This window comes from Orcinus orca, chromosome 11 (assembly GCF_937001465.1).
Source record: "Orcinus orca chromosome 11, mOrcOrc1.1, whole genome shotgun sequence".
Classification (NCBI taxonomy): Eukaryota; Metazoa; Chordata; class Mammalia; order Artiodactyla; family Delphinidae; genus Orcinus; species Orcinus orca.
Genome location: NC_064569.1, coordinates 3,453,502 through 3,479,476, shown reverse-complemented (window position 1 = coordinate 3,479,476; position 25,975 = coordinate 3,453,502). Strand labels below are relative to the sequence as shown.

General features: G+C 55.0%; 2 protein-coding genes and 1 non-coding gene across 18 annotated transcripts in view; 1 reads left to right on the top strand and 2 right to left on the bottom strand.

Moving 5' to 3' along the window:
• Positions 1-992, top strand: part of DDX11 (DEAD/H-box helicase 11) — a 32,513-nt gene extending 31,521 nt beyond the window's left edge. For all 11 annotated transcript variants that reach the window (XM_049694832.1, XM_049694829.1, XM_049694833.1 and 8 more), the window contains one exon: positions 46-992. In XM_049694832.1, the coding sequence (XP_049550789.1) occupies positions 46-75 (30 nt within the window). In that variant the 3' untranslated portion in view covers positions 76-992. The remainder of the gene's footprint in view (positions 1-45) is intronic.
• On the bottom strand, positions 989-16,144 carry WASHC1 (WASH complex subunit 1). 6 transcript variants are annotated; one of them, XM_012536474.3, is made up of 11 exons: positions 15,932-16,144; positions 12,958-13,111; positions 4,590-4,701; positions 4,257-4,403; positions 3,970-4,106; positions 3,586-3,721; positions 3,230-3,431; positions 2,983-3,138; positions 2,232-2,384; positions 1,495-1,563; positions 989-1,358 (listed from the first exon to the last, which is right to left on the bottom strand). In XM_012536474.3, exons 2-11 carry the CDS (start codon positions 13,104-13,106, stop codon positions 1,219-1,221), a joined length of 1,401 nt encoding a protein of 466 aa, XP_012391928.1. In that variant the 5' UTR covers positions 13,107-13,111; positions 15,932-16,144; the 3' UTR covers positions 989-1,218. The 6 variants fall into 6 exon arrangements, with proteins under 6 accessions (XP_012391928.1, XP_033260118.1, XP_033260119.2 ...); XM_033404227.2 differs by lacking the exon at positions 15,932-16,144 and adding an exon at positions 14,200-14,294; XM_033404228.2 differs by lacking the exon at positions 15,932-16,144 and adding an exon at positions 14,200-14,294 and having other exon boundaries at positions 2,983-3,135.
• An 8,136-nt stretch (positions 16,145-24,280) lies between these two features.
• LOC117196354 (U6 spliceosomal RNA) lies at positions 24,281-24,387 on the bottom strand. Its single transcript, XR_004476500.1, has one exon. It is a non-coding gene; the product is annotated as a U6 spliceosomal RNA (small nuclear RNA).
• Positions 24,388-25,975: the final 1,588 nt, after the last annotated feature.

Genomic DNA, 25,975 nt, shown 5'->3' with positions numbered 1-25,975 from the left:
CCCCGCCCCCAGCCGGTGTCTCCCTGTCTTTCCCTCTCTCCGCAGTTTCATAGAGAGAAGTCTGGCTCTTCCTGACAGATGGCTGCACCACTGCCTGGTCACCAGGCCCTCCTTTCACCCCGCCCACTAGGAATGTTGTCTTGGGCCTGGTCTGCAGCGATCCTGCCTAAGAAGTTGTGAAGCCCAGGTGGCGAGCGCGGTAGCCCCCTTTTGGAATCAGTGGGCTGCCGGGACCTAGGAATAGGTGGAGAAGCCAACAGGAGAAAATGAGGCTGATCCTGAAGGAACAGTGCCCCGCCATTCCTGGGCCCGTCCCAGGGCAGGTGCCCTCCCTGGAATTGAGCCTGTCTTCCACTCGGCACAGCCCGGAGTCCAGCTCCCTGACCTGATTCCCGGCCAGCCTTTGTGAGCGACTGTGGAGGCCACAGCACCTCCGCCCTTGCTTGCTTCTCAGTATCCACATTCTTAGAGGTGAGGTGGGGCAGGCCCGCCCTCCCTCTCCTTTCTCGCTAAAAGTAGCTGTTCTAGGCCTTTCACCCTCTCTCGGGGCTTCTGCTCACCCTAACCACCTTCTTGCTCTGAGTTGCTAAGAACTGCTCCCCACTCCTGCCCGCTGGTCTTCCTGCAGGCCCGCTCCTGGCCCTGCAGCAGGATCAGCTTCCCGGCTCGGCTCTAGGTCCTCCCAGGCCGGGGCCCCTCCCTCCCTCCCTCCCCACCAGCACCAGCACTGGAGCCCACGCGGAGACTCCTCTTTGCCTGACATCAGCAATTATGCTGAGGGCCATCAGGCTCTCAGGGAGGCTATTTTTAGCGACCCCGTGTCTGTCACTGAGACATATTTTCCTGCGTGGAAATGTCCCTCCCCCTGCTGGCCCCTGCTGACCACGCCTCTCCCTGCCCCCGCTACCTGAGACCCGGCCTGGAGGGACATCACCTGCATTTTGTGCAGCTGTGGTCTCTTAATTAAGAGGGCGCTGTTGGGTTATGCTCGGTTCTGGCATCGTACTTCTTTATTGACTCACGTACTGTTTGGCCGCAAAGTGTCTCTAGGGAAAAGGCACGCGCGCCGGCCGAGGGGGTGGGTGAGGCACAGGCAGAGCGCAGCCCCTGAAGCAGCTCCAGGCAACAGAGCTGGCCGGTCCTCCGTGACCCCCTTCCCTCCCGGGAGCCTGTCCGTGATGAAGTCGGGGGCTTGGGGAAGGCGGAGCGAGCGAGCCCCTAGGATTCCCAGTCATCCTCGTCCTCCTCTCCTGGGGCTGGCTGCAGGGGAGGCAGGGGCGGGATGGAGTCCGACATTCGGGCAAAGGCTCCTCCCGGCCCCTCGCTGGCCCCCGGCCCGGGTCCTTTCCCGGAGATACCTGGGAGGGCAAAGGTGGAAGGTGAGGGGGGCTGGTCTGGGGCACCAGTCCACCCGGGCTCTAGAGACTTGAAACAGTGAGAAAAAAGGATGTGGACGACCTCAGCCAGGGAGGCAGCCGGCGTCCTGCTTCCTACCTTTGCGCCTCATGGCCAGCTTGTTGAAGAGATCCGACATCAGGTCTCCACCTTGGCTGGTGGCTCTCACTGCAACAGGAAAGCCATGGGGAGAAGATGAAGGGGCCAGGGGTGGACCAGATCCAGCCTGCCTAACACCCTGAGGGCTCCATCAGTGTCCTCTGTGCTCTCAACGCACCCGGCCCCTCTGCAGCCACGAGGCCGCCACGGCTCACACCTGGCCCCTCCGCGGCCATGTGTCACCACAGCTCTTGGAGCTCTGGTCAGTGCTCATAAGAACACAGGTAACCTCTGAGTAACAACAGTCACAGCTACCCTGTGAGACAAGGGCACAGACGAGCAGCCTCGCTGGACAGATGAGGAATCTGGCCCAGAGAAATTAGGCAATTTGCTTGGGGTCACAGTGCAAAGCTCAGAAGCAGAGCTGGGACTCAAAACTCAGGACTGGACTCCCAGGGCATTGCTGCTTTAGGCCCAGGTGTGGTATTTATGTCAGCCATGGGGATTCACGGCTGACGTAATCCAGAGTCTCAGAGGCCTAGAGAAGCAGGACTTAGCCAGGTCTCCGTCCCTAAAAACACCCCAGGTCCCTGCCCGTTTCCTGGACAACTGGCAGAGTCTAAGAAGGCTCTTGCAGTTTGAGTGGCCGAGGCTCTGCCCCCTGCGGGCGTAGAGAGGACAGCTCCGCTGCAGGCTCCAGGAGCAGGAAGAGCCCTCGCGCGCGGGTCTGGCCGCACCTTGCTTCTGCTCCTTCTGCTGCTTCTTTTCCAGCTTGCGCTCCTTGACGCTGCGCAGCTTGGCCTTGCCGATGCCCCCGGCCTGGCGGATGGACTCCAGCAGAGTGGCCCGGCCACCGGAGGGGTCAACCACTTCCTTGGGCGCTCCCTGGACTGGGGTGGGAAGGGTGCAAGAGGCTGCTCAGGCAGGGCCTGGCTGTGCGGCCCAGAGGCGGCCCCGGGCAGTGTCTGAGGAAGGGCTCTTCGTCGGCGAGGAGGCTCGGGGCCTGGGCGCCGCCTACACCCGCCCAGGCTCGGCCGGTCCCAGGTGCCACGCTGCACAGGTGGGCCCTGGGAGCCACCAGTGTGTTGAGCGTCTGAACTTAACACAGGAGCCAACGGGATTTCTGTGCCACTTCTGGGTGCTGGAGATGGACCGAGATACAGGAGTAAAACCGAAACCCGACAACTTAAGGGCCACGTGGATACTTTGTTGCTGTAGTTTTCCATGTCTATTAGTTGCCCCCTTTTCCCCGTTGGTTTAAGGGGGAATGGGGGGCCCACGGCTCCCCCTGTCCAGGCTCCACAGACATGGTTTGAAACTGCTGTTATGAACCCAGTAGAACAAGATTTTGTAATTAGAACTACTCTGAAAATCTAGCATTTATGACCACTTAACTAAGCTACAGAAAATCCTTCAGGGATCCAGAAATGAGGGGCACCCTCAGAGAAAGCACCCCTCCCTGCCCCGCGTGCCCTATGCCGCTGCTACCTGAAGGAGATGCGCCACCGCTGTCATCCTCCCTGGCTGGCTGTCCCGGCGGGGCCACGGTCTGGGCTGGGGGCAGAGGTGGGAGAGCGCTGACCAGCAGGGCCGGAGCTGGTGGCGGCGGCGGCGGCGGCGGGGGTACTGCCAGCACCCCATCTTCTAGGTGGGAAAAGCGTGAGAAGGTGCCTGTGCAAGAAAGTGGCCAAGCAGGGGTGCTCCCGCCCAAGTCCGTTCCCAACTCTCGGCTCACCGGGCTTGAAAGGCTCAGCCACCTCCGTGTGGAAGGCAGGCAGCTCTGGAATGGTGCCAGGGGCCGACGGGGCAATGCCAGGGCCTAGATCTGCACTGTACATGAGGTCGTCAGCCACGCCCGGCAGGTCGGGCAGGTAGGACGGCACATCGATCTCAGGCACTTGGCCCAGGTCGGGCACGTAGAAGTAGTTCTCTGGGACCTGTGGGACCGGGGGATGTGGCGGGCCTCGGGCAGCCAGCGGCCTCGCCCATCCCCGCCACAGCCGGCCGGGGTGAGGGGCTCAGCAGACCCCTGGCCAAGACCACATGGCAGGACCACGTCCCCTCCCCCACCCAAGCATCGTCCCTCTCCACCTGCTGCTCCAGCTGTTCTCTCTTGCTGATGGACAATGGGGCATCGAACAGCTTCTCCTCCGTCTCCGCGCCCAGCATCACATGGGTCTTTGTTACGGCACCAGCCAGGGGGTCCAGGAAGACATACTTTTTGTACCTACAGAGGAGGGGTGGAGGTCAGGAGGTCAGGCGATCTGACATCTGTTCTAGGCCCGTGGTCTGGACCACCTTTCCTACCTCATCGGGGCCACCATTAGTTTGTACCACGGCCTCCCAGGCCTTACCAGGCAAAACCAACTGGTCAGGAGCCTCCTGGCTCCCGCGTTGCAGACTTCTGCGGCACCCAAGTCTGGTGCCCCTGGCCCCCCATTAAGCCAGGCCAACCCCCCCCCGCCCCCCCCTTACAGGTTCTCCGTGGTGTTGAAGAGCAGCAAGGAGCTGACAGAGCTGATGTTGCTGGGGAGACCCCCCAGCCCCTCCTCGGCTTCATCTTCAGGCTCTGGCTTGGTGCTCACACACACGGGGAAGTATTTCAGCTTCTCCTGCGGGGGGGTGACGGGAAATGACCGAGGGATGGTGGGTTTCAGCACCAGGCCAGAGTGACCTCCCCCACTGCAGTCAGAGTCCTCAGGGGACAGAATCCTGGGGTGGGCCTCAGTTCCTCCCCAGTGCCCAGGTCACCCCCGTCAGACCTGCAGGGCCTGCTCGTCCAGGGGACGGTGCTTGCTCTGGACCCTGTGGCGGGCACGTCTCTGCAGGCCAGGGTCCTGGGCCCCCGTGAAGATGGAGCTGTACTCCTGCAGGCGCTCCGGGGCAGGGTACTTGGCACTGGAGAACACCTGTGTACACGGGGAGTCTGAGCACTTCCTCAGGGGGCCTGAGAAGCTCCAGACAGCCTGGGCAGGAGGAAAGCTTGCCGAGTGGGTGAAGCAGGGAGCTGGCAGCCTCAGAGGCATGGGGAGAGGGGAGGGAAGGGGATTTCTGGGACTGCCGACCAGCCAGAGGGACAGGGCCACACACGCTACCTTGATGGCTTTCTTGCTGCCCTTGATCTTCTCAATCTTGGCCTGGGCCAAGGAGACCCTCTCCCCAATGGCCTGCAGCTGGCTCCGGCTGAGCTCTACTCGCTGGGAGATCCTGCCACCGGAAAAAAAAGTCGCAGGGGCTGAAGGCTGCTCCCCAAGCCCCTGCAGCCTCCTGTACCCCTTCTGCTTTTAACGGCAAACCTGCGAAGGCAGGGCTCGGGTAAGGGCTCTTGCCTAAATTTTTGTTTGTGTTTGCGTGTGTTTGTTTTGGCAGTGCTCCAAAACAAGGCATGCGGGATCTTAGTTCCCCGACCAGGGATCGAACCCACATCCCCTGCAGTGGGAGCGCGGAGTCCTAACCACTGGACCGCCACGGAGGTCCTCGGGTAAGGGCTCTTAAAACACAGCAATACCTGCTGTCAGGCCCGATCTTAGAACTGCCCAGGTGACCTCTACTAGGACCATCCAACCTGAAGCGTCTAGGAACAGACTGTATTAAGTTCCTTGGAGCTCTGGGTAGGGATGGGCAATCACCTTGGCCCCAAGTTGGCACCTGTACGTGCCACCTGAAGGGACGTGGTTCCTGCCTGCCGGGGTTCTCAGCCTCAGGCCCTGGTGAGCAGAGGCAGAATCGTCATGACTTACGTGGAGAACACCAGAGCTCAGCAGGGCTGTGTGACAGGCAAGACGGCCTGAATTCAAGTCCTGGAGCTGTCCACAAGGAACTGCCCGGCACATAAGAGGCAGCTTTTGGTAAATCCAAGTCCCCACCGTGGTTCTCATGGTTGTGGTCGGGCTGCCTAGGGGCTGCCACTGCCCCCTCCCCGGATTACGGCGCCCTGCTACACTCCCTGAACATGCCACACACCGCCTTGTCACGTGGCCTCTGCCATCTCCTCGGATACCCACACGGCTGGTCCCTCACTTCACTGAGCCCCTCGCTGAAGCCTCCCCGACCACGGAACCTAAAGCTGCACCTGTCACTTTCCAACCCCCAGCCAGTTCTTCCATTACACAGAGCCACCTGTCACCACACATCTCCTGTGCACTCCTAGGCTAAGGGCTTTGTTCCCCGCTGTGTTCCCAGAGCCTGGAACAGCGCCTGGCACCTGCAGGGGTCCCTCTGCAGTTACTGAATGGCTAACACCACGTGCCCCAAAGGTAAACGCACACGAGCCTCGCTTGCGTTATTCAGCAACACGAGGTACCTCTCACTGCACGGGGACTCCGGCTCCCCTGCCAGGGTGGCCTGCGCCTGAGCGCCCCCCTACCTCCAGGGACACCTGCCCGCGGCCACCGTGTTCCACATCCACAGCGGTGGTCACATCTCCACGTTCACCGGGCAGGAGTGAGCACACAGCGAGGCACGAGAGACGAGGCAGAGTTGCAAGCTCAGCTCCCGGGGAACGGCCAGAGGACACAGTGAGTGGATGGCCGAGGAGTGCCGCGGTCCCCGGGGTCAGAGACCACGCGGCCAGGGAACTCTAGGATTCCTTTAACGGGTTGAAGTGAACAGTCAAGACTCTGGCCCAACCTTCTTAAACCACCCTCACCAACTTTAGAATGTTTTAGCCCCCAGAGAACACACCTGATCGGCCAGCTTCACAACCCAGGAGTCTCCACCCCTGATGAAATCTCCTTGGTTACTCCTGGCCCCTCGTGTGCAAGGGCTCGGGGATGCAGGGGCTGGCCTACGAGCAGGGACCCAAACCAGCTTAGTTTTCCTTGACAGGCTGGTCTGAGTGGGGCAGCAAGGCAGACAGAACAAGAGGCACGGTTTCCTTCCGGGAGAGACGCAGAACCAGCACCCTGTCCGAGCCCCAGCTTTCCGGCAGGGAGACCGGTCTCCCTGCTTGCACAGAGGCCAGTTCCTGTGGCTCCAGGCTCAGCCCTACGCTGCCCGGGGCTGAAGCAACCTCACAGTTATGTAACCGCTCCACTCAAAGGTGCCACGGAGGGTGGGAGTGACGTCGGAACTGGAGCTAGACACAGCCGGCTCTGTCTGGGTCTTCCATCTGATTTCTCCAAGTTACAAACATCAAGCTTAACAATGGATCCTGGCAAATTTCCGGAATGGGTTATTAAATAGAGGGTCGTAAGCAATTTGAAATGGAAGAGGCGGGTCCCCGGGGCCAGCACTGTTCTAAATTCATAGCATTTCTTTTCTGACAAGGTTATTAGACTGGCGTATCAGGGGAAAACCTTAACACACAGTGCAGCTTGAGTCAGCAAGGATTCTGACGGCTTCCCACAAAATCCCGTGGACAAGATGGAGCTATGCGGGCCGGAGGAGAGCACATTTAGGAAAAATCAGAGCCAGAGAACAACAGCGCCCCAAAGGCACGGCTGAAGAATGGACTGATCTCAGCCTTGCACGAAGGTCTCTGGCAGGGCGCCGCACACTCATGCGACACTTGATTAGTAAGCTGGGGGCATCAAATGGGGAGGCCCCAAAACGGTCTGCACGATGGAATCCAGACTCACAGGATCTTGAAAGGCCAGGAGGCCAGAAAAGATGAAACTGATAAGGAATGAATGTGAAGCTCAGCATTCAGGTTTAAAAGGTCAAGGGTACAAACACAGAGGATGGAGGTCTAGCAGGAGGTTTCGGTTACCTATGAGCTAAAAGCACGTTAAGCAGCTTGGAAAGGAAGTGAGATCTCAGAGCGCACAGCTCCTGAGATCTTTCCCACCTTCTTTCAAAAAATAGGGAACGTCCACTCTCGAGGTACTACAGAGAAAACAGAGCTCATCTACGCCAGGCGCCCACCTCGTCCACAGCCGTGTCCCCTTCAAACTGGTTCCACATGTTAAGAGGACTCTGAAGTCCCTTCTAGACCACAGGGTCTGTCTGATTCACAGCTGCATCTCTAGCACCTGGGACAACGCCTGACATGTAACATACTGGCTGAATGCAAAATGACAAGCTAACGAATAGCCAGAGGAGGGTGATGAGGAGGGTGATGAGGCGGGTGATGGTGGGAAGCTCACATCACACAAGATAACTGAAGGATGTTCTGGCTGAAGATGAGATGACTTCGAGAATATGAAAATCCCCTTCAGATATCAGAAAGATCACAAGTGCTGTCAGGCAGAAAAGCGATTAGACTTTCTGTCACCCCAGAGAGTGAGCTGCATTACAGCCGGTGGGAGGAGTTACATGGAAACAGACCTCTCAGTTCTGCATAAGGAGAACTTTCTTGTAAACAGCTGCATGGCTTTGCAAAGAAATCAGATTCCAGCTGGATGCCCACCTGTCATGGATGCTCCAGGGGAGATTCCTGTGTGGGACAGGGGGAATGGAAGATGGGATTTCCAGGGTTCTTTTCTTATCCAAGAGCCTAGGATGGCTAAGTAACGCCTTGCTTGTTGACAAAGTCCCCAGGCAGCCCAATCTCAGGCCAAGGGTGAGAAGAAGGTTTCAATTTGTGTGTCATCTCTACCGACTGGCAGTGACAACAGCCTGGAAGGCAGTGTTAGGATGGCCTGCTGGGCCACATGGGGCCTGGGACCAAGAGCCAGGACTGATTAGCAACACCCACCACGAGGGAGCGGGGCTGGTGGCAAGAGGGCGACTTGTTTGCCGCTCCTTATCTAGAGCCCCTGGCTTGGTGGCTGGCTTCAGGCAGGTCAGCTTCCAGGCTCATCACTGGAACCACGTCCCTATAGCATGTCACCAGGACACCAGCAGGGAAGGAACTGGCTCAGTCAGTCTGCTGAGAGCCTGGGACAGAGATGCATTTCAGATAACACATATCTGCTCTCAAAGAGATAAACAACTACAGTGTCCCAAAGACCTGGGGACAGCAGCAGTGTGGCCTTCAGCCAGTCACTTAACTGATCTATGTCTCACCTTCTTCAGCTGAAAAACAGGAATTGTAACTTCTACATCGTGGAATTGCTGTAAAGGTCAAAGTGAGAGACTGGATGTCTCATGAGCTGTACAAGCCGACATGTCCCAAGAACTTGGTCAACATTTACCTTTACCACCCACAGACTAGGAGGGGTGAGGGGCTCCAGGCAGTGCTGAGCAGACATGGAGAAAAAAGTTCCAGATGAGGAAACAGCACTCTGCAAGGGAGCACCACAGAGAGTGGAGCACCACAGAGAGTGGAGCACCACAGAGAGTGGAGCATCACAGAGTGGAGCACAGAGGGCTCTTCTGGCTGGGGCCTGGGGTGTGAGGTGGTCAAGGTCAATGACATACCTAGGGGGCCAGGACAGTGCCTGGGCTCCGTGTCCCCACCACCTCCAAAGCTGACCCCCATGGCCGTATGGGAGGGCTTCCTAGGAAGCCGCAGGCCCGTGGCCCCTGCAGGGCTGCCACACCCTCCAATCATCACACCAGTCAGCTGCTGTGACAGGGCCACTCCCCTGGCCCTAACTGCTGTTGCTTCTCCCCTCGCCAGCCCTACCCCGCGCACCCCCCAGCCGGTCCCCTGAACAGCTCTTGCTTTCCCCTTTATCTTCTCCACTCACTGGGGTAATTAAGAATGATCTGCTAATTATGCAGGCAGCTGATTGAGGCCTCCTAACCTTGGAAGGCACCAGGTGCGGATCAGCAGGGAGAAGGGGGGGCGGGGGGGGAGCGGGGAGATGGGAGGAAGGGCCCAAGGAGAGGAAGCAGGAAGTGAGGAGGAAGAGTGGGGAGGTGAAAAGGGAGGAAGGGGGGAAGAGGGGAGAAAGGAGGAGGAAAGGAAGAGGAGAGGAAGGGAAGGAGCCTTGCAAAGGCCAAGTGGCCGGGCTGGGGCCGCCGGGGAGGGCAAGCCCACACACAGTCCTAGTCTGCCCTGCCCCCACTGCTGCCCCTCTGCCCTCATGGAAGTCATGTGCAGCAGGGGACATCTCTGGGCGGGTACCCTGGGGCTGGCTTCTCCCAGGTGATGATGGGCAGGTGAGGGCAGGTCTGCTAGGCAGGAGGACAAGCCAGGGAGGGGCTGCAAGGAGCGGGAGGAAGGAGCCGGCTGGGGACACCGACCTTCCACACGCTCACCTGCCTGGGGGCCCAGGCTCCGGGTGGGGCTGAGGGGCTGGGCCTGCGCCTTAGCTGGGGGGAGAGGCAGGGAGCAGAGACATAAAGCATTTCTTCTCCACCCGCCGCCTCTCCTTTGCGAGAGGAGCACGTTCAAGGGGAGAGGTTCCAAGCTGGGGTCACATCTCTCAGCAAAAGCAAAGGAGAGGAGCACGTTCAAGGGGAGAGGTTCCAAGCTGGGGTCACATCTCTCAGCAAAAGCCCGAGAGAACAGAGGAGCCCCTGCTGCAGAATGGGGGGCGGGGCTTGGCACTCCCCACTCCCTGTCGTCCCCGACCCCTCCCTCCCCTTCATCCTGTCCCCAATCTGTCATCTGGTCCTGTTGTTATTCCATTTGCAGTGTCTCCTATCCGCCTCCCTACCTGCAGCCCCCCCCCCCCCCCGCACCCCGACCGCAGCCTCTCCCTGCCCACAGCGCGGCTCCCCTGGGATGGCTGCCTGATGAACCTTCCCCAAATGCTTCTGTCCCATCACTTCTGGCTCAAGAACCTATCTGGGCTCCCAAAACCCTGGGCTCAAGCTCAAAGCCCCATCCAGCTGGGCGAAGCCCCACGGCCCTGACTCACATGTCCCAGCTCTCCCCTCAGCCACATCCTCTTGCCCGCTCCTTCCACCAGGGACCGTCCCCAGCGTCGTAGGGACGTAAAGCAGCGGGAGGAGGGCTCCCAAGGGCACAGACACACGGAGGGCTGACTTTCAGCCCAGTCCTGAGCGAAGGAGTGGACCGTTGGGACAGGCGGCAGTCAGGTACTCAGGGCCCCGCGGCCTGGGGCGCACCGCCCTCCAGTCAGGCCTCAAGCCTTTGGCACTCATTTCCGGGTCCCAGCCCTCAGGCGGCGTTCCCCACCCGGCCTCGCCAGAACCCGTTCGCGTGGCCCCATTTGCACCCCTCCTTCAGGAGGCCTTCCCTGACCTGGGGGAGCAGGCGCTGGTTTTCCTCTCTAGCATCTGCTCCCTCCTCGTTCCGTAACAGCCTGCTTCCTATGGGGGCGCCATCGCTCCCACAGGCTCGGTCCTGCACTTTGGGTGGGGCTAAACCCAGGGCCTGGGGGTAAGGCATGTGACCGAGGTCTGAGCCAGCTGCTGTGTCACCCTCCCCGCCAGCCCGGCCCCAGCCACTGGCTCTGGGATGGCCATGAGAACCAGGCCAGGCCAGTGGGAGGGCGGGACTTCCGAGGGAACTGCTGCAGAGGAAGACATTCTTTCCTGCTGGACCTGAGCCTGAGTATGAACCCTGGGCCCACTGGTTACCTTGCAAGAGCGAGGCCTGTCTGGGAATGGGGCCAACCCAGAAGTAGCGAGCAGGGATGGGATGAGAGCAAAACCAGGCCCTGATGACAGCATTTAGCCCTGCAGCTCCAAACCCTGCTCTATGCATGGGTTACTTCTGCTTATTGGTCTGGGGAGTCTGACTGATGAATGTGCTGCCAGTTCTTGTCTCTCTCTCCTCTAGGCCCCTAGGAGCTCACACAGTTCATGCTACGCGGCTCAGAATCAGCTCAGATGGCTGTTTTCCCATCCCACGACGTCCCTGAGGACGGGAACCCCATGCCACACACCATTAGTATGCCTCTGACCTGAATGCTGGGCACGTGGTAGGGGGTCAATGGGGGGACCTGGAACCCAGCGGTGAGGGAAGCGTGGATGCAGGTGCCAGGCTCCTGGGAGCATCCTACCATCCCTGGGCCATGCCGAGCCTATGTTCAACCAACTCGCCACTCCCGCCCCATGAGATGGCCTTCCTGCCCTCTGCTCACCCCATCCAGGGGCAGAGGAACGTGAAAATGTCCACTGGTGCCAAACACCAGGAAGGGAAGGGAAAGTATGCTGAAAATCCAATGCTCCCCTTGCAGAAAGGCAAGCGCGCAGTCACAGTCTTGGTGAGGAAACACAAGTATTTCTGAGGGATCGTTTCTAGCATCCGTTTCAATCACGAGGTATGGGGTGGCCATCATCTGGGACCAATGGCTCTTAAAGGCCTGTGTCCTCTGGCTTACGTGTTCCTTGGGCATATTTAGCACAAAAATTAGCACAGAAGGGGCACCTAAAACTTCCTATAACTACTGATAGCAGGTTAACGGAGGGCCAGAATAGGCAGCAAATGAGCAGAGATGATGTCACCAGATAAGAGGAAGGAACATGTCCTGAATGCTTACTATATGCCGGCACTTCAAGTCCTTCCTCCTCAACTCATTTCATCTTAACAACAATCCTCCGAGGAAGGTACCATTATTACTGCCAGGTTATAGATGGGAACACTGAGACAGCGAGGTTAAGTAACTTGCCCGAGGTTACAGAGCAAGCAAATGGGGAGGCCAGACTGGAGCCCAGGAAGTCTGCTCCAGAGTCAACCCCCTTAACTACTTCGGGGCACCGCCCTCGGGTACATTTACATCCGGGATAGGCTTGTGGCAGGCAGGTGCATTAGTGGGCAGCCCAGAGGCAAAAGAGTCAGGGGGATCTAATGTTTGGACTGTGTCCAGCTACAGACAATGACTCCATTGTCTGCCCCCATTGGGGAAGGCTTCTGGGAAGAGGTGGAATTCCAGTTGGTGGGGGAGGAGACTGCATGCTGCAGCGTCGCGGTTCCTGGTCTGGGGTACAAGCAGGGGACGGTGTGGGAGACCTGACCAGCAGAGGGACCTGAGTCAGGCAGTCAAATACTCCAGCCTTCAGGGGGCACGGTGTGGGCACCCAGGAAGGAGAAGCTCTATGCCCCTCTCAGCTTGCTCATGGCCAGAGAAAGATAGGACCCGTACAGGACAAAGGGTTGAATGAGTGAATACACTCAGGTCAGTGGTGGCACACAGTTAACGTGATGCAAATATTAGTTGTTACAAAAATATTAAAAATAGGTTTTGCCACAATTTTAATTAACTAACATGCAATTAATCAATTAGAGTCTGTCTCTGCTGCTGGAGTATATCCTCTGGCTGGGCAGAGATGCTGCCTTAGTCGTTGCTGTAACTGAAGAGAGCAGCACAGAGCCCTGCACACAAGAAGTGTTGGGCGAATATTCGCTGACTGCGGGAATAAGCGAAGGAACAGGGCCCCCCAGAGGGGGAAGAGCATGAGCTGGGAGAGCTGTACCACCACTGGGTGGGTGCACAAGGAACCCAGCGGCTAAGAGGGACAGGAGGTAGTGAGCTCTTATGATAAAATTCGAAGCTGGGCACCCAGCTTGGCCCCTTGGGCACAAGAAAGCCAGCTGGGTCCCCCTCAGGACCAAGAATCACCAAAAGGGGTGCTCTGAGAGGGTGCATTCTGGGATTGGAGAGATGACTGCCCAGGGCGGGGAGCAGCCCCCGATCAGGTGAGGGTGGCAGCAGCACCCACCTGCTGAAGATGTCTCCGGAGACCTTCTGTAGGTGCTGCAGGGCATCCGCCACCTGCTGGATGGCCTCCTCTCGCCGCAGGTCTGGCTGTATGAGGGGCACCGCGTAGGTCTGATCGGCCAACGGACTCTGGGTCCCCGTGGGGGTCATGGTGCCTGGGGGTGGGAACTGAGCATCAGGACTACCCGCACATCCACCTGCCACGGGGTGAGGTGACGGGCGCACAGCCCCCCGCCCAGCAGTCTGCACGGGGTGGCGCGGGGGGACACAGCACTGGGTGGGAGGCTGGGCGCTCACAGGAGCTGGTGTTCTGCTGAAGCTTGTTGGGTGAACGAGGGAGGGAAGTTGCTAAGGGCCAGAGACTGACACGAAGCATTCAGAGGAGGTGCAACGCTGACTAGCTGCCGGGAGGCACTTGGAACCCAGCTAGGCACCCCTTCCCCACCTCATCTCACTTCAACCTCCAAAGCCTGGATGAACAAGAAAGAAACCCTGGCTGCAGGGTGAAAAAGAGGGAAGGGTTTGGGGGGGAAGCTGCCTGTGTCAACTCCCAAACGGAACCCGGGTCTGGGAAGCACAGACAACGTGGACTCGAGCGTCCTGCTCCCGAGACAGGACAGGCAGTGGCTGCAGACTCCAGGGCTAAGGATGTCCGGGCTCTGCTCTCCCAGGCCAGAGCTAAGGGGGGCCAGGAGGAAGGCGGGGCACATGGGGGCAGGGGACGGGGGGCAGTCAGCCTATTTATACTGGGTTTAATTAACTCTGCTCCCTGCTGCCACCAAAGCAGCAATCACACTGCAGACGGCACTGATTTGATTGGCGAGAGGTACCGGGCAGAATATCAAGGCACCAAGCCCCTATAAACAGGCCTAGTCGCAGCCCCTCGGCAGAAGAGTGAGGAAGACACTAAGCAGGCCTGGCACTGTGCCCCAGACCTGCTCTTCTAGGCACCACGCTGGGGTCCCTGGTTGCAACAGAGGTGTGGGTGGGGCTGGGTAAGTGTGGCATGGAGGGTTTAGGAGGCTTCATTTGAGTTTCAAGTGCTGTGTGACCTGGGGTAAGTTGTTTGCCTTCTCTGAATCTGTTTCTTTCCATTTCTCATCCTACAGACTGAGAATGGCACTGCCCTTCTCAATGGGCAGTGGTTATTCTCCATGTTTCACGCCAATCTCCTCAGCAAGCTGGAGCTTATCCTCTGTTGGCCTCCCCTGCCCTTCCTTCCACCCAACTTGTTCTCGCCTACCCTTCCTAGGCCAGCACTTCTCCTGGTCCCAGATGACCATTCTGCTCTCCAAGTTTTTCTCCAGCAGTGAGCTCCTCAGCTTCCTAGACCTGAACCTGCAGAGAATCCTCATCAGGGCCCAGGAGTAACTCACCTCCCCGCTTCTCTCCCCGCCCATCAAATGACCAAAGTGGAGCCAGCTGATCCCAAACCACCTGAGGAGCCTGACCCTCTGGGAACTCGCTGCCTTTCAAAAACCCCACCCCCATCCCTCTTTGCATTTACACTGATGCAAATCTGCCTGGAGTCCTAACTTAGCTCTGCACCTCAGTTTTCCCATCTGTAAGACTGAGAGGGAGTAAAAGGCAGAAAGAAGGTACTTTCTGGGCTCATCTTGTGACGTATTCCTCATGGTCAGGCACCACACCCTGCGTGTGTGTCCATGCACGACGGGGTACAACAGGCACAAAGCTCCTAAGCGAGGAAGGAGCAGGTCTGTTCAGGGATTAAGAAACGCTACAGCTTCGTTTAGCACTTTACTCATTCTGTCTGCTGACAAGTGCTCATCGACTGTCAGGTGCTGGCCATGATCACAACAAAGATGAAGAGGACGCTATACTAGCTGTGAAGACAGCCTGGAAAGCAATTAAACAGCAGGTGATAAGTGCTCTAATCCAGCCATGAATCCAGTGCTAGGGGACACTGAGGAAGGAGTGAGTGACAAACCCCTTCTGGGGTCAGGGGAGTCAGGAATAGCTCTTAGCAGAAGCTGTACCTCCCTGCCAGACCCAGGGAGACAGGGCAGGGCGAGCACCCCAGGCAGAAGGGACAATTGAACAAAGGTGTGTAGGGGAAGGGCAAGTGGCTTGGGCAATGAGGAGGAAACCATCCTTGGCTAAGTAGCAAAAAAAAAAGAGGCCAGACTGTGAAAAACACTGAATACCACGGCAAGGAGTGTGGCCTCGAGCCTGCAGGCCCGGAATGAAAACCTCAGACCTGTCGTCCAATACAGGAGCCACTAGCTACATGAGCTATTGAGCACTTGAAATGTAGTCTACGTGTAAACTATACACCAAATTTCAAACTTCCTAGTAAAAAAGGAATGTAAAGTATCTCATTAAAATTTTAAATATTGATTACATGTTGAAATGACCATATTTTAAATACAGTGGGCTAAATAAAACACATCACTAAGTTAATTTCGCCGTTTCCTTTCACTTTTAAAGTCACATATGTGGCTCGCATAATATTTCTATGGGACGGCGCTACCTTAGAGAATCTGGTAAAAACTGTGGATTCCCCCAGAAAAGTGAACATAGAGCAAACCCGCTCTCACAATGCTGTTGATAAATTTCGAAGTGCTCGGGATCCCTCCCGCGACCCACGCCCGACACCCAGCTCGGAGGCAGGCAACGGGGACCCAAGCAGGGTTAAAGCGGTGTGGGGTCATCCAGGGGCCGGGAGGGGTGGCCGCAAACGGAGGGTCTGAGCATCCACTGCAGCTCGTTCCGAGAGCCGGGCCCTCCCCGCGAACCGACAGGGGCGGGGGGCGCCGACCCTCCTACTGAGGCCCAGGCCGGCCCCGCGGGTCCGCCAGCCAGCCGGCGGCCGAGGCGGAAGTCACCGGGCCCGGGCCTCCCGCCTCGGCTCCCGGCCCGGCGGCGTCCCCCGGAGCCGCTCCCGCCTCCTTCCGTCCCCTCCGCGACCGGCCCCACCCCCGCCCCGCGCGTCCCGGCCAGGCCCGCGCCCTCACCTGCGCGACGCCCGCCGCTTCCGCTCCGCCGGCCGGGCCCCGCCGCCGCCCGCTCCGCCTCCCCGGCGCTCCCGGCCCCGAGCTCTGGCCCCGCCTCCAGCCGCCAGTTCCGCTCGCTCGGCGCCGCGGCTCAGGGGCCCTAGCCGCCCGCGCCTCGATCCCTCAGGCCTCAGCTCGCCCCCAGCCCCTCAGCGGCTCCTCGCCCCGCCACCGGGCACGACCCCGGCGTCCTCTGCCCCTTCTCCCCGCGCAGCCCCGCCCCCCGCGCAGCCCCGCCCCTCCCCGCGCAGCCCCGCCCCTCCCTCCGCGCCCCCTCCACCCACAGGCTCGGAGGCGTACTTGACTGACTGCCCCTTCTCTTTCAGCCCGGATTTTCTGGGATTGGGATCTGCGGGCCGAGCTCCCCGCAGAGTCCGCCCGGTGCCCGCCCCGCCTTAAAAAGTAAAAATAAATGCCGGACACAGAAGGACAAAAGCTGTACGAGTCCACGCTGTGCGAGGTGTTCAGAGCCGTCAGATCCAAACAGAGCCAGAACGGCGGTTACGAAGGGGGCGTTATTGTTTAGAGGGTACAGAGCTCGTGACGGTTTTCTCCTGGACCACACTTTAGTCGGGCTCCTTTGAATCCTCTTCCAACTAGGCCTCCACTTGCGTCGCCCCGTTTTAGCGAGAATCCTGTTACTCGTTTTAGCCAGAACCTCCCCCCACCCCACCCCGCCCTCTTATCTGACCACATGCCTCCCTCCCCCGTCCCCAGGTGACGTCCCATCCCTCACCTGCCTGCCTGCAGCAAGAATCCTAGCCAAGAGTTACCCAGCCCTCTTAGTAATTTTCCATCCCCCCCAATCCGGCTCCTTGGCTAAAAGTCCCTCCCCACTTGTCCACGCTGTATTTGGAATTGACCCCTGTTCTGTACTGACCTCTCTTTTCTCCTGTTGCAAAGTCCTGAATAAAATCTGCTTTCACCCCTTTAATGAGCGTGCGGCTCTGGTTTTCTTTGACCTGTCAGTTTGCGATGATGACAGAGTTCTGGAGATTGGTAGTAGTGATGGTTGCACCACGATGTGAATGTACGTAATGCCACTGAACTGTACATTTAGAAGTGGTCAAAATGGTAAATTTTATGTTACGTTTTTGTTACGCCAAGAAAAGAAAAGCTCAATGTTTTTTAAAAAGACTTTTAAAAAGTTAAATATATAAAGCAAGAGTCTGTCCAGAGACCCTGTGATAGTCCTTCGTGGGGCCCACTGGCCTGCCTCAAAATTCTTGGCCTCTCTCTTTTAGGGTTGCCGGATAAAAATACAGGACACCAAGGTCATTTGAATTTCAGATGAAAAAAAACAAATTGTTTTCTTTTTTTTTTAGTATAAGTATGTCCCAAATGAAGTATGGGACACATTTACACTAAAAAAATCATTCCTCGTTTATTTGAAATTCAGAATTAAGTGTTTATATTTTTATTTGCTAAGTCTGGCAACCCTACTCTCTTCCTAATACTCTCCGAATTTTGTCCTCCTTCCCTGCCCCGCCTCTCGCGTCCGTCCCTGGGAGAGAGTTAGGTTGAATTGCCTCTTTTGATGAGAACACCCCAATGACTTGCAGGCTGTAGCACATGGTTCCCACCAGTGATGGGTAAGAGATGGGTTTGCACATGTATTATACACTGAATGTGTCCCCCCCGCCCCAAATTAATACGTTAACACCCTAACCCCCAGTGTGACGGTATTTGGGCCAGGGCCTTTGGGAGGTAATTAGGGTTAGATGAAGTCATGAGGGTGGGGTACCCACGGTGGGATGACAGCCCTTATGAGAAGGGATACTCTCTTTCCACTACTAAGGACACAGGGAAAAGGCAGCCATCACAAGCCAGGAAGAGAGCTCTCTCCAGGAACCAAATCAGCCGGCACCTTAATCTTGGACCTTCCAGCCTCCAGCACCGTGAAAAATAAATATATGCTGTTTAAGCCACTCTATGGTATTTTGTTTCTGACTAATACAACCTGCAAGCTCATTTCCCCCTCACTCCACCTGAGCAATGACTAAGCAGCTTAAGGTATCTGGACAGAAAGCTCGCAGGCTTGGGGCTCCGCCCCTCGTCCTCTGTGCAACCTTGGGCAAGTCATCCGGTTGGGGCCTCAGCTGTCCCATTTATAAACTGCAGTTAAGAGTGCTTGCCCTGCCTCCTTTAGAGAGCTGCAGATAAAGGGCATCTAAGTGCTCTGTGATCTGTAAAGTGTACTCGAACACAAAAGGCTCCAGGATGTCTGTCTGTACATAGACACGTGCCCACATACCCCACATCACACATCCAACCTGGCTGTGTTTTCTCACAAAAGTGTGGCAAGACAGCACCCCCAGTCCAGAGCAGCCAGTTCACCCTCCAGACCGTTCACCCACACTTCATCAAAGATCTCTACCAAATCTACTGGTGACAGGCTCATCCCAGACTTAATTTTAAAGATTTCCTGGGACCTCCCTGGTGGCGCAGTGGATAAGACTCTGCACTCCCAATGCAGGGGACCCGGGTTCCATCCCTGTGGTCAGGGAACTAGATCCCACATGCATGCCGCAACTAAGAGTTCTCATGTCACAACTAAGGAGCCCGCCTGCTGCAACTAAGGAGCTGGTGAGCCGCAACTAAGGAGCCCTGGAGCCGCAACTAAGGAGCCCACCTGCTGCAACTAAGACCCAGTGCAACCTAATTAATTAATTTTAAAAAATAATAATAAAATAAAGATTTCCTAGGAGCTGGACTGCAAAGACATTTAACCTCAGCCACTCGAGCTACAGTGGGAACCTTTGACCTCAGTCTGGATAAAGAAAAGCTAAGTGTCATCTTAACATGTGGACACTGGGGCCCCACCTGCCTCTGCTAGCCCAGCATGTGATGCTATTTATATGAAACATCCAGAAAAGGAAAATCCACAGAGAATGCAGATTGGTGGTTTCCAAGAGCTGAGGGAAAGGGATAATGCGAAATGACTGCTTAACGGGTATAAGGTTTAATTTTTTAATTTTTGGCCACACTGCACAGCATGTGGGGATCTTAGTTCCCTGATCAGTGATCGAACCCGTGCCCCATGCAGTGGAAGCACGAGGTCTTAACCACTGGACGCCAGGGAAGTCCCGGGTATAAGGTTTTATTTTGGGGGTGATGAAAGGTTTTGGAGCTACACAGAAAGAGCGGCTGCACGACATTGTGAATGCACCAAATGCCACTGAATTGTTCACTTTAAAACAGTTTTACGTGGCTTTGACCTCACTGTACAAAACAAAACAGAAGGACGATGCTGGGGCATAAGAAGCGCTAAGTACTAGTTGTGAGTATCCTGCATTCCCCGACCTCACCCACGTGAGGGCTGAGCCTGCGTCTTGTACTTCTGCACTCTCCTTGGTGTGGAGCTTGCACTGGAAGGGGCAGGGAGGCCACTGGCCGAGGGCCTCTTCTGTGTGTCCCCTAGGGATTCCTTTTTTTTTTCTTCAGAGGAGGATGAGGAAGCCACAACATTGTCACTGTTCTCTCAGCACGTTTATTGAGTGCTTGCTCTGTGTCTTCAGACAAGTCAGAGAAACAGCCCCTTGAGTGGATGATGGCCAGCGTGTGATGGAGTTTTGAGAGCAGCAGAGTGGGAGCACAGGCGCTGGGAAGCAGGGGCAGGGGCCCGCACGTTCACTTAGGAGCGCGTTCAAGTGTGCCAAACAGGAACTTCACCGCAGGGCTCTAAGCCTTAGGAGTTTCATTTTCCATATATGGACCACACCGTCTTTATCCAGTCCTCTGTTGATGGACGCTTAGGTGGCTTCCATGTCCTGGCTCTTGTAAATAGTGCTGCAAGGAACATTGGGGTGCATGTATCTTTTTGAATTATGGCTTTCTCTGTGTATATGGAATATTACTCAGCCATAAAAAGGAATGAAATTGTGCCATTTGCAGAGCCGTGGATGGACCTAGAGACTGTCATACAGAGTGAAGTAAGTCAGAAAGAGAAAAACAAATATCATATAATATTGCTCATATGTGGAATCTAGAAAAATGGTACAGATGAACTTATTTGCAAAGCAGAAATAGAGACACAGATGTAGAGAACAAACTTATGGATACCAAGGGGGAAGCGGGGGTAGGACGAATTGGGAGATTGGGATTGACATATATACACTACTATGTATAAAATAAATAACTAACGAGGACCTACTGTATAGCACAGAGAACTCTACTCAGTGCTCTGTGGTGACCTAAATGGGAAGGAAATCCAGAAAAGAGGGGATATATGTATACGTATAACTGATTCACTTTGCTGTACAGCAGAAACTAACACAACATTGTAAAGCAACTATACTCCAATAAAAAGTGATTTTAAAAATTAAAAAAAAAAAAGAAGTTTCATTTTCCACGTTACAGGAGAACTGGAGGTAAGCAGAACGGGGCTGATCCGTGGTGCCTTTAGGAACCTAGACTCTTCTTTCTACTGTGCCTTAGCTCGTGGCTTTCATCCTCATGCTTGTAATATGTGTGCTCCATTCTGTACACTACATCTGACTTCCAGGTGGGAAGAAAGGAAGGACAAAGCAAAATGGTAAAATGCAGATGTGGGCCCAATCTACTTCTTTTTTTTTTTTTTTTTTTGCGGTACGCGGGCCTCTCACTGTTGTGGCCTCTCCCGTTGCGGAGCACAGGCTACGGACGCGCAGGCTCAGCAGCCATGGCCCATGGGCCCACGGGCCCAGCCGCTCCGTGGCATGTGGGATCTTCCCGGACCGGGGCACGAACCCGTGTCCCCTGCATCGGCAGGCGGACTCTCAACCACTGCGTCTCCAGGGAAGCCCCCAATCTACTTCTTTTTAGGAAAGATTCCCTAACAATCTCCATCCAGCAACTTCTTCTTACATCTTATTGGCCAGGACTGGACCACGTGACTGCAGCCAGGTACAAAGGAGTCTTGGGACGTGAGTATTTGTAACTGGGGATACTACTTCCCTGAACAAAATAGGGATTCTATTAGGAAGGAGAGGATAGAAGGAGGGTAGTCAACTGTGCAGTGTCTGCTGGAGACACCCAACCTGTTTTCAAGTTGAAGGATTTCTGAAGGATGCAATGCCAGAGATGAAGCTTAAATGATGAGCAGGAGTTACCCCAGGGAAGGAGGGTGGGGTTATAGGCATTCCATGAACACAAGACAGCAGGAATCTATTCATTAAGGTAAGGCTAGCTGCTGCAACAAACTGAAGACAGTTCCATCACTTCTCACTAATGGAACACCCAAGTCCATGGATGGCTTTCCTTCACGCTTTAACTCAGGCACCTGAGTTCTTTCCACCTATGGCTCTGCCGCCTTCACCATGGGGCTTCTTGGGTTGGGAAGGGAAAAAACATGAAGAGCACGTGGGAGTTTTGATGCAACAGGCCTGGCAGCAGCATGGATTACTCTTGTGCCTCTTCCACTGGCAAGACCTTGTTCAAATGGCCACATCTAAGTGCAGGGGAGGCTGGGAAATACAGTCTATGTATAGATGAGCCAGTTTCTGCTACAGTGATCAGGAGGTGAGAAAATGTGCAGCTGGTGTGGAGTGGGACGTGACACAAGACCATAAGCAGTTTGGTGTCGCTGAAGTTCAAGGCAGAGGGGAGGTGGGGATGAGATTAGAGAAGTAGTAGGAACCAGACCACAATACCGGGTACCGTTTCTGGAGTTCCTGCTCTGTGCTGCGCAATGCACCTAGTACTTCACATCTATAGTCTTAGTTATGATAGGGTGTCTGACCTGTGGAGAAGAGGTGGGAGATCTCCTGTGTATATTTGCTTTGTATAACAATCCTATTTCCTAACGAGTACATAGAGTTTCACTGTGTGCAAAGCACATGTATGCATACGATATTTACAAGAATTTGGTGAGGAAAATAGTCCCGTCATTCCTATGTACATTGGGGGGAAAATGAGGCTTTGAGAGGTTTAAGAACTTGTCCCAAGTTCAGCCAGGTCCACCTGTTAATAAACACTCTCACTCATTCTATTATATCACCTCCCAAAGAGGGTCTCATGTGTCATAGTAGGGAGTTGGGACTGGAGCCTGAAGTCTAATGGCCGATGGGCTCGGAAGAAGCCATCCCTTTCTGATGCTGAAATTGGACTCCCTCAGATTTGCTCAGACTTACCTGTCGTCGGTGGCATCAGCGGGCGGGGGGTGGGGCGGGGGGCAGGAAGGACTCCGTGAAACCAGGAACTCGTCCTTCCTGGGGCAGCATCTGGCTCTCCCAGCTGAGGAAGTTCTCCGTTTTCAGAGGGAAGGGGGCAGGGAGAGTCCATGCCTCCCTGACTCCAAAATGACCCACCTGCGGACCTTACGGCTCTCCTGCCACCCCCAATCCCAGCCTCCTGTGCAGCCTCGAAGGACCAGGGCTGGGAACAGAGGGTGGGGCGCAGGCAGGGCCAACAGTAACACAGTACTTTCAGAGGACCACAAACGTATTTTCATTAAAATCAGAAGAAAAGTGAACTTCAGATTGAAGAAGATATTTTAATATATAATATTAATATAGTCATCTGGGTACCAACATAGAAAATATGATTTTTTATGGAGTAAGGTCCCCACGAAGGCAAAAGGACCCACCTAGTCTATGAAAGTTGTCATGAGGTTGGGGTGTGTGTGTGTGTGTGTGTGTGTGTGTGTGTGTGTGTGTGTGTGTGTGTGTGTGTGTGTGTTTCAAGGCAGAGACTGAGGGCCTAGGGCTTTGGGCTCTGACTCTCCAGCTCGTAGCCTGGCAGGCTGCCTGCCTCTTCCTGCTAAACTCCACACGCCAGGACGTGCTCCAAGGAACCTGGAACCCACAGCCTGGTGCTCACCACCCTGCGTGGATCTGCATTTCAGGAGCCGCACCCCCTTCCTGGCACGGTGTCCACTGCTCTGAAATCCCACCGTGTGGGAGCTGGACACAGGGCAGCAGGACTAATCCTTGAAATAACTCAGGGAGGATTATCCCAGCCTCTCAGCAGCAGCGAGGCCGGGTTGGTTCCCAGGGAGGGGGAGGCCAGAGCAGGGGGGCTGCCCACAGCGGGAAGACGGGGAAAGGTGAGTGCCCAGCAGAGAGGCTTCCAGACTGGACCAGGCAAGAGGGGGTCCGAAGGGGCGGGGCTAAATCTCGGAGGTGGGATTATGCAAATCAATTCCAGCCAGAGATCTGAAGCTTGAAAAAACGCAGACTGGGGGAAAGAATTTAATTTATAAAAAGTTAAAAGTATGAAATATAAAGTAATCCCTTAAGGTGCTTATTTCACAACCAAATCATTCCAACACAATGAACCATATGTAAAATGTACCTCCCCCCAGCCCCTCACCTACACCCCGAGGAGCCCCTCTTCTCTCCACCATCCTACCACCCAGGCTTGGGTGCTTTTCCCGTCCTCCTTTCCGTCTCACGGACCCAGCAAATTCTGAAAGTCCCACCTCCTCCAGGGGGTGACTGGAGGACAAGGCCCGATTTCCTGGGCCCCCAATCTGTGGGGGGAATATGTCTCCAGATCCTGAATTTGCCTATGCAAATTGGCTTTCTGGTATGCTGATGTCTATACGTGGAGGCTGAATCTCTGTAGGAGGACCAGGTAGGGGAAAGTGTGCCAGGGGAGCAGGGACGCATGAGTCATGGGTGGCTCCCACAGGCTGGGGTGTGGGTAGGAAGGGGAGCCCCTTTTGAATGGAGATGTGCGCACAGAGGGTCTGGGTAAGTCTGGGTGACTGGAGAGAGCCCGAAGTGGGTGCCGGACCTGGGGCCCAGACAGCAGAGGCTTACACTCTGGGAGCCACTAGTCACAAGTGAGTGTCCGAGCACTGGAAATGCAGCTTTTGTGTGCAACTGAGGAACCGAACTGCTAATGTGCTTAATTTTCACTAAAAATTAATTTAGAAGTTGTTACTCTCTCCATTTAGTTACTGGAAAACATAAGTATTGGTGAGATAATTTGAGTATGTGAACTTACTTTTCAATGTGAACGTTGTGAAATCTGAACACAGGCCACATATTTCCAATAAAAATTTAGCATCCAAATTGAAATGTGGTGTAAGTGTAAAACTACGCGGTACACCTCCAGGACTTAGTACGAAAAAAAATTTTTTCAAGGATCTCAGTAATTTTGTACATGATTACATGTTGAAATGATAATATTTTAGATACAAGTTACATAAATATATTATTGAAATTAATTTCACTTTTTAAAAACTTGTTTAAGTTTAAAAAAAGTTTTTTTATTGGAGTATAGTTGATTTACAATATTGTGTTAGTTTCAGGTGTACAGCAAAGTGAATCAGTTATACATATACATATATCCACTCTTTTTTAGATTCTTTTCCCATAGAGGCCAAAAAATATGGAATGCTTCACGAATCTGCATGGCCTCCTTGTGCGGGGGTCACGCTAATCTTCTCTGTATCGTTCCAATTTTAGTATATGTGCTGCCGAAGCAAGCACTTTTTTTTTACTTTAAAAAACATGGTTACTAGAAATTTAAAAATCATGCACGTTGCTCACATTGTATTTCTGCTGGACAACTCTTCTCTAGAGGGAAAGGCTGAGAGAGACCTAACTGGCTTCAGGTGGCAAGGCAGGGTGGAAGGCTCTCTGGGGCAGGGCAAAAGGTAGCTTGATGCCCGGGGTGGAGGTTGCGGGTAGGAGGGGAGTGGGGGCTGGAAGAGGGCAGAGACAACTCGACCTGGCAATGTTGAGAATGTGTTTCATGGGGCCGGCCGTGTCTGCTGTGTGTATCGTAAGGCTCAGGTGTCTCTGCACCCCTCCGTACCCTCTGTGCCCTTCTCCCCCGTCTTCCTTAGGTGCTGGCAGAGTGGGTCTCACCTCCAGCGGTATAACGATCACTGGACCGGAAGCTTCTCCAGCTCACAGATCGTGTCTTATTTCTCTTTGTAGTCTCAGTCTCAACATCATGTATAAAGAAACTTAGCAAGTTTTGCCGACAGAGGGACTGGCAGTCCAAATGCTGTTTGCTTTAGTGGGCTGACACGTGTGTGTTGGGACAGGCCCCCCCGAGGGGCAGGATGTGAAGGGGAGCAGCTACAGCCCGCTGGGGGAGGGGAGTCCTCATCCCCTCATCCCTGGGGAAGTGCAGGGGGTGTCCCTCGGAAATGGACAGGAGCCTTGTCTGTGTCAGTTCCCGCAGCAATGTCTGTGTCAATCCTGGGTCTAACGAAGATGCAACGCAGCCAAAAATGAAATAAATAAATAATTAAAACAAACCAAAACAAAACCTAAGCAGGGGACACCCAACATTGGCTCAGTGAATTTCAGAACCTCTATGGACCAGCGATTCCTCTGTACCTCTCCTGTTACCCTACCCTGTTACTTTTTGAGCAGAAATGTCTGTAGCTGTTGTCCTGCCGTGGTGTGCTGTGTGTGGGCAGGCAGATAACTTGCATCTTTAGTTGTACAGACCAGGTAAGAGGAATACCTAAAGGAAACTCACCTACACCTAAACCTTATTTAGATGAGATGCTGGACCCTGAGCTTTAGGGTGTCTTGAGAGGGAAGTGAATGCATTTTGCAGGTGCAATGGACATGAGTCACTGAGGGACAGAGGACAGCGTGGACAGACTCTAAGGTGACCCGCATGATCCCACCTCCTGGTACTCACAACATTGTATAACACCCCCGCCCTAGGGTGTGGGCAGGGCCCGTGCCTTGCTTCTAATCAATAAAGTACAGCAAAGATGACGGTATATATGTGATTATGCATGCAGAGTATGTGACATCCATGATCGTTACACTGGTCTTGCTAGAGCACTGACTCCCTTGCTGGCTTCGAAGGAGGCTGCCGTGTTGCGAGCTGCCATATGGAGAGGGCCATACAGCAAGCGGCTGGAAGACACGTCCAGCTGACGTCCAGCAAGAACTGAGGCCTTCCGTCCAGCAGTCGGCAAGGATATGAAGGCTGCCCCTCGATGAGGACCCAGCCCTGGCCCGCAGCGTGACTGCCGTCTTACGGAGGACCCAGTAAGCTGTGCCCACGCTCCCGATCTTCAGAAACTATGAGCTGATGTGTGTTGTC